At 33.7% G+C, this 7,558-nt stretch overlaps 1 protein-coding gene across 1 annotated transcript in view; it reads left to right on the forward strand.

Annotated features, from left to right (window-relative positions):
* LOC108735761 (pumilio homolog 2) overlaps positions 1-6,912 on the forward strand; it is a 290,455-nt gene extending 283,543 nt beyond the window's left edge. The window contains exons 13-14 of the mRNA XM_025978915.1: positions 5,814-6,292; positions 6,465-6,912. Coding sequence (XP_025834700.1) covers positions 5,814-6,292; positions 6,465-6,897 — 912 coding nt within the window. The 3' untranslated portion in view covers positions 6,898-6,912. The remainder of the gene's footprint in view (positions 1-5,813; positions 6,293-6,464) is intronic.
* Positions 6,913-7,558: the final 646 nt, after the last annotated feature.

Here is a 7,558-nt window from a genome sequence, read left to right on the forward strand (position 1 = left end):
TTATTATTATTATGTTATTATGTTAGTTCATGATTTAAATATAGTTTTTTTTATCACGTTTCGACCAATCAATAATAATATTATTTTGTATGTTGTGTGTGAGTGTCTTTTCCCGTTATTTTTTAGTTGGTACATAATCCTTTATCACACGAAACATTCAGTATTTCGTTTTCGTATTGTCGTGTTTCGTCGAGTTATGAATATAAATGTGTATTATTATCGTTAATATAATTAGCTTCGGTTTCGTTTAAGTAATCATAATGTTAATCCCTTTCCTCACTCCACATTTACACACACACACATACGCAAAGGCGTATTTCGTAGCTCTAATATCTATCGTAGGTTATTAGGGGTATATACATATGTGCATGCGTTTATGGAAGACTAGCACAATACACAGACACGCAAAAACACTGTCATATACACATACAAACACACACACACACACCACATTGTCACACACAGGGCCGGTCGCTTTTAAAGCTACTTTTTTCTGTTCGAATTAATTTCCTTTTTCGAACGATGTACCTAGGAAGTTTATCGATAAAGTAATGTAATATACAAATTTACATATATGCGATAGATAGCGGCCTGTGAATCTTTTTCCGAATTAAAATAATCGATGATAGTAGTACGGTCGTGTTTGTTGGGATCGAATTTTGTGCGACTTGTAACATTATACATAGGTAGGAATGAAAACAAGTAAGAAAGAATGACGACTGAAGTTTACGCATTGTTACGGCGTTAGGAGGAGGTGAAGAGGTGGTGGCCCGCGGCCCACAATGCGAACGGGCAGACAGAAACAAAACAAAATAAAATAAAGACAAAAATCAAAAGAAAACGATAAACGTTGCACACATGGTTGGTTCTTTGTTGTCTAATGAAATAATTATTGTGCTGCGCTGTATCATGAAGAGGGCATAATTTTGTTTTTCGTTTTTCTCAGTTTTTACAGTGGCGTGCAAAGTTTTGTGCCGCAATGTGCGAGATGGTCACTAATAAAAATTAACCTTTTGTCATTTATCATTTTCGATTTGAATGTTAATGTCAAATATACATACAGTCTTACAAGAATAACAAACAGTACAAGGAAGATTACTTTGTTTTTGTTCGAAAAGAGATGGCATAACTTTTGCGGTACAGAACTGGGCATAAGAAGTTACATTAAAAAATGTGATACGATCCTCAGGAACATGTATTTCTAGAGTCATTATTATCAACCAGCCATCAGAAATAAGAAGATAAAAGTAAAAAATAAATAAATAAATAAATAAAAAATCAGTCACCACGACCATCCCATCGCATTTGCTACCACGTTGTTCGTTCATGTCCTGTCTGTCATCATTCGCGTGTTATTCAACATTTAATGTGCTAAAATTTAATTAAAAATTTTCGTGTTTCGAAAAACATTAAAAAAAAAACAGGTAAAACGATGCAATGTTTATTTGTTTCTGTTTTGCAACAAGTGCTTTACGAAGAAGCAGTTTGGCTTTTTCGATAACAATTTCACCCTCTTCCCATTAAATTTTTGTGCACGAGTCCGAAAATTATTCTATTACACTTTTCGAACATTCAAATTAATTAATGTAGGTTTAGTATAATTGGTGCGCTTTGAATGAACTTGATTAATTACAGAAAAAAAAATTGAATTCGGTTTATTGGATTAAATTGTGCGTTTTTCGTGACTATTATTTTTTATTAACGTGTAAGGTCCAGTTAAAGCGCAAAACGTTTCCTACTTATAATCGAGTTTTAAGGGTTTAGAAAAAAAAAAAGAACTTTAATCGACCCCCTATTAGTAAAAAATAAAATAAAAAATCAGTTATGAAAGTAATAGTAACACAATTATTTAAACACTTCTACTAGTTTATAGATTCGTTCTCTCGTCAAGTACATAATACTTACCTACAATTAATACCTAATAATTAAAAAAAGGTAAATAAATAATAATAATGATTATATTGGACTGTAGAGATTTACGAATTGATAACACTTATCTTATTCTGCATTGCATACATTTACATTGCATACACATTGTATAATTATTGTACAGTTCTTCGTGAATTATTCCAGTTTGTCTCATAATTAATAACGTGTTAAACGTGTTTTTTGATCCATTCGATTATTCTCCTCGCATTTATCAGAAGTCTTTAAAGATCGCGATAACGACGATCTTGAGGTGTATATTTGGTATTTTGTAATTTTCTGTAATCGTGAACCCCTTAATCTGCCATAGTTTTTTTGATTTAATATTTACGCATGAAAAAAAAACATGGTCTTTATTTTGATAATTTTTGAATTTCTGTTCTCGCAGGGGCTCCGAATAAATCTCTATTTGCAATTGATCCCTGCAACGTGCAACATTCAAATGAATGTTTCCTATTCAAATGACTTTATTCTCACTAAAATAATTGTTTAAAAAAGGCGATACTTGCTGATATTCCTAAGAAGCTTTACAGATTTTTAGCTATTATAATTTCTGGGTTCAACCGAAGATGAAAAAAAAAATCTTTTAACTTTTATAAAATTTGTTTAATTAATAATAATTTATTTCCAGATCGTATATTATCATCATTAGATTACAATAATTAAACGTCTACGGTAAAAAATAATGGCCATCAATTTTACGTTTTGTATTTTATTGCAAAGACAAATAATGAGAAATTTTGGAAGAAAATGAAAATAATCCATCTAGCTCTAAAAATGTAACAGCTAAAATTTATAAGAATAGTAAAGTTACTATTATGATAGTGTTAAAGTCTGTCAAGTTCAAATTTTTTTAATAGTCATTGGCCGAAATAAAAAATTGACCATTCAATGTCGAAAACCTTATCTTATTCAGACAGAAAAGTTACATTACAAGTTAGTACGATTTAGTATTATGATATAAGCTTGAAACTTGTGGAATACGTTTTTTTATTGTTTCGAAAGTCGCTAGGAGTAAAAAAGAATTTCAAAAATTGTCTCAATAAGGACCGCGTAGAGGGTGTTTTTCTTTTCACAATCCGATTATAAAATCTATACATACTTTTTATTTGAAAAAAATTACAGTTGTGGCAGGTAAGAATCACGACCCCCCTCCCAATATGTACGAGACGGTGTTGTTCGGTACGTGTACATGTACATAGATACATATGTGTTATGGTTAATTATAACAAAAGAAAAAAAAACAAATCCACCTTTTATTCGTGTTCCATCTGTTTTTTGTTGTCATATTCCTTTTTTTGTTTACGATAAATTCGTTTCATCTGTTTTTTGTCATTTTTTAACGAATCATTTTCTGTATTATATGTAATATAGTTTCGTTTCGATCGATATACAGTTAATAATATGTAATATGATTCTCAATATGAAAAATGTTAAAAAAAAATAATAACAGCCGTCGCCAACCACTACAATAGCCTGCCAATGGTATTGTTGTGTATTACACATACGGACACATACACACGCGCTTTCCGAGGATTACTAACTGCGGCCATCGTTGCTCCCCCAACTGCTGTCTGACTATCTCCCTCGCCTTTCTATTATTTTGTCTATATCTTGACGTTACGTCACCAGTGCGCATATTTGTAAATATTAATTAGTATCAAAATACGAGAGACACTTTTCGAATGTAAATTTGTACCTTTTTTGTAAATTTGTCCATAATTTTTGAACAGTGTAAATTTCTACCGTGTAGTAATTAATATGGATGGGATTTTCGAGTATTGCGCTGCTCTATGTACATTCTTTTATACTACGTGCATATGTAACGATTGTTGAATAAGGTAAAGTTTTTATCACCTAAAGGAATCATAAATTATTATTTTATTTAGTTTTAATTTGTAATATAACTAATCAGTTATGTCGTCATTCGTGATCCTTTTCAGTATTTTTGAAACGCTTTTTTTTAGATATGGTTGATTGTTTTTGTTTCATTTATCATTTGTCTTATGTTGCTTCCGTTCAACTTTTTACTTAACTTAGGCACTTATGTATTGAAAAAGGGCGACAATTGAAAATGATTCCTTTTTTTTTTTAAACATTTGCCGTGATGTAAATAGATAAAAGTTAGAACAAAAAAGGCGTGCTACAAATCAAATGATTGGTTAGATGCAAAAAAGAATTATTGAGAAATTCAGAATTTCTACTACTACTAAGTTTTCGCAATTAGTAAATTGTTGGTGTCATGATAAATACATTAAATTGTACATAAAAGGATAGGCTATTTGAAAATTGTTAGGATTGGAGTACTAAATGTGTAGACAGGTAAAAGAGGAGCCACCAAAGGGTATTCAGTCTAGTGTGCCGAAATTCTTCTGGTAAACAGTCCGGGGAATTATCGGATTTTTTCGAAGTTGTGCTTTTAGAAAGGTTAAAAAAAGACTTTGAAGAATGGAACTTACTTTTAATATATCAAAATTAATGCTTTTCAGATTTTGCATCAGGAGAGATTAATGTCAGTATTTTTAGTTTTGTATAACCCTTTTAGGATGAGAGACGACTTGATAATTTTGAAAGGATTTTTTTTTGTTTTTCTGTAAGTAAATTAGTAGGATACGATACGAGAATAATCTATTATAATATAATTACTGATAGAGACGGGCTGGGGAGATGAGGAGGGCAGTATTTGGGTGGCACTGGCTCGAAGAGGGCCAAATTAAACGGGCGTTCTAGCCGAGACTGATGTAAAAAAACTACTTACTACTAAATCAAATATGTAAAGTGTAAATTCCTTAAGTTCCGGTTACGAAATGTACAATACCTTTGTAAAAAAAAGACCCTGTAATAATATGATACTAACGATTATTATTATTGTTTTTTATTTANTGCAATATTCAATTATTATAACTTGGGGAATATTTTCATGATATAAATTTCGAGTTACAATTCGAAATTTGGGGTTGCATGTCAAAATTTTCCTAATTATAAGTCGAAATTTCAAAAAAACTGTTGGACCGTTCTATACGCTTTCGTAATTTTTGCAATATTCAATTATTATAACTTGGGGAATATTTTCATGATATAAATTTCGAGTTACAATTCGAAATTTGGGGTTGCATGTCAAAATTTTCCTAATTACAAGTCGAAATTTCAAAAAAACTGTTGGACTGTTGTACGCTTTCGTAATTTTTGCAATATGCAATTATAAACTTATAACTTGGGGAATATTTTCATGATAAAAACGAAATACATATGTTACACACATTACGTGTGAATTGTTTCCTTTGTTTCGTCGAAAGTAAAATGATGAATGGAGAGTGTTGAAAGATTCTGTTTGCAGTGCGGTCAAATTCGTACGAAAACAAGAGAAAAGTATAGATACATCCGTAGTAGTACTCGAACTCGACCGTTTATATTTATTTTCTTTTTTCCTTCTCGGTTTAATTACGATACTCGATCATTTAATAAATAGTATGAGTTAAAAATAAGGAGAAGCATCCGAGAGTTTGACGGCCTTCGATGTCCTTGAATATGTATTACGCGGTAGGTGATATCATCTTTGGCCGTGTCCCACGATCAAACGCTTCTTACAACTTTCATTCTTCAGCCTATTAGATCATCGATCACGCCAGCCGTCAAATTAGAGTAATTGCATTGCCTGTGAGTTAATTATCCCGATATTCGTTCTTCATAATTTAATTAACCGAGGCAGAAGTAATGAGCACCCGCAACGTTTTTTATTTTGTTTTTTTTTTCTGAGAAACAGTAGGGGAGAGACAATTTGTTGTTAAATTATTTGACCTTATCTTTTTCATATCGTTCATTTTTTCGTATAATTCACATTTCTCTGGTTTTTGCAGTCTTACTATTCTTAAAGTTTTAGGTGAACAATTTCCTTTTTATTTTATTTATTTATTTATTGCTTCAATTTTAAGTTTTTGTATTTTATTTGTTTAGGTTTGGGACTGAATACTTCGACAACGGGTCGTCGCGACTCGTTCGATCGGAACACATCGGCATTTTCGCCGTCCCTTGATTACCGACCGAAATGGCCGGCGTCCTACGGTTTAGGCAGCAGTCCCAGTCCCCTGACGGGCAGTCTAACGCCTCCACCCACCGCACCCCTTCAGCTGGGCGGTCTCGTGAACTCGCGAGTACTCTCGGCGGCTCCGGGTGCCGAGGCCAAATACAGGAACTCGATCGCAACAGGACTCACCGCGAATGCCATGTTCGGCTCGACGAACTCGCTCTTCACCAAGATGAATTCTTCGCTGACGGCGGTGAGCAGTTCGTTAGACAAGGGACCACAGGGACGGTCGAGACTGCTCGAAGACTTTAGAAACAATCGTTTCCCCAATTTGCAGCTAAGGTTAGTGTTAGGGTTACTCAAGTGGGTCTGAATGGATACTGGGAAATGATCTATTTTTCGGTGTCACCTGTGTGGGTTCTAAATGCGTATATTAAGGGTTACCGTCATGTCTTCTGTTTGCTTCTGATCATATTTTTGGACATTCTTTATTTGTTTGTATTTTTTACTTTAGAGATCTGGCAAATCATATAGTCGAGTTCTCTCAAGACCAACACGGTTCTCGCTTCATACAGCAGAAGTTGGAACGGGCCACGGCGGCTGAGAAGCAGATGGTCTTCAACGAGATCCTTTCGGCGGCTTACAACTTAATGACCGACGTTTTTGGCAACTACGTGATTCAGAAATTTTTCGAGTTCGGTACTGTGGAACAGAAGACGACGTTGGCACAGAAAGTCAGAGGCCACGTGCTGCCGCTCGCATTGCAGATGTATGGATGTCGCGTGATACAGAAAGCTCTCGAGTCGATCCCGCCCGATCAGCAGCAGGAAATCGTGAAGGAATTGGACGGCCACGTCTTGAAATGCGTCAAGGATCAGAATGGAAACCACGTTGTACAAAAGTGTATCGAATGTGTTGATCCAACAGCGTTACAGGTACGTTTTTAAACTTATCATTCGCGGACCATACAACGGAAGAGATTTTGCCGTAAAAATGTGAATATTTTGGAACCAATTTCTGATTTTGATATAAAAATTACTCTAAATAAAATTCACAGTAGTGTAAAGTACTAAAATTTTCGTACAAGCCAGCATGATCCCAACGAAAACGGGGGTCCCTGCACTTCTGGTAAAAATGTGAAAATTTTGGAACCAATTTCTGATTTTGAAATAAAAATTACTCTAAATAAAATTCACATTAGTGTAAAGTACTAAAATTTTCGTACAAGCCAACATGATCCCAACGAAAACGGGGGTCCCTGCACTTCCGGTAAAAATGTGAATATTTTGGAACCAATTTCTGATTTTGATATAAAAATTACTCTAAGTACAATTCACAGTAGTGTAAAGTACTAAAATTTTCGTACAAGCCAGCATGATCCCAACGAAAACGGGGGTCCCTGCACTTCTGGTAAAAATGTGAAAATTTTGGAACCAATTTCTGATTTTGAAATAAAAATTACTCTAAATAAAATTCACATTAGTGTAAAGTACTAAAATTTTCGTACAAGCCAACATGATCCCAACGAAAACGGGGGTCCCTGCACTTCCGGTAAAAATGTGAATATTTTGGAACCAATTTCTGATTTTGATATAAAAATTACTCTAA

Source organism: Agrilus planipennis, unplaced genomic scaffold, assembly GCF_000699045.2.
Source record: "Agrilus planipennis isolate EAB-ADULT unplaced genomic scaffold, Apla_2.0 scaffold138, whole genome shotgun sequence".
In the NCBI taxonomy this organism is placed as follows: domain Eukaryota; kingdom Metazoa; phylum Arthropoda; class Insecta; order Coleoptera; family Buprestidae; genus Agrilus; species Agrilus planipennis.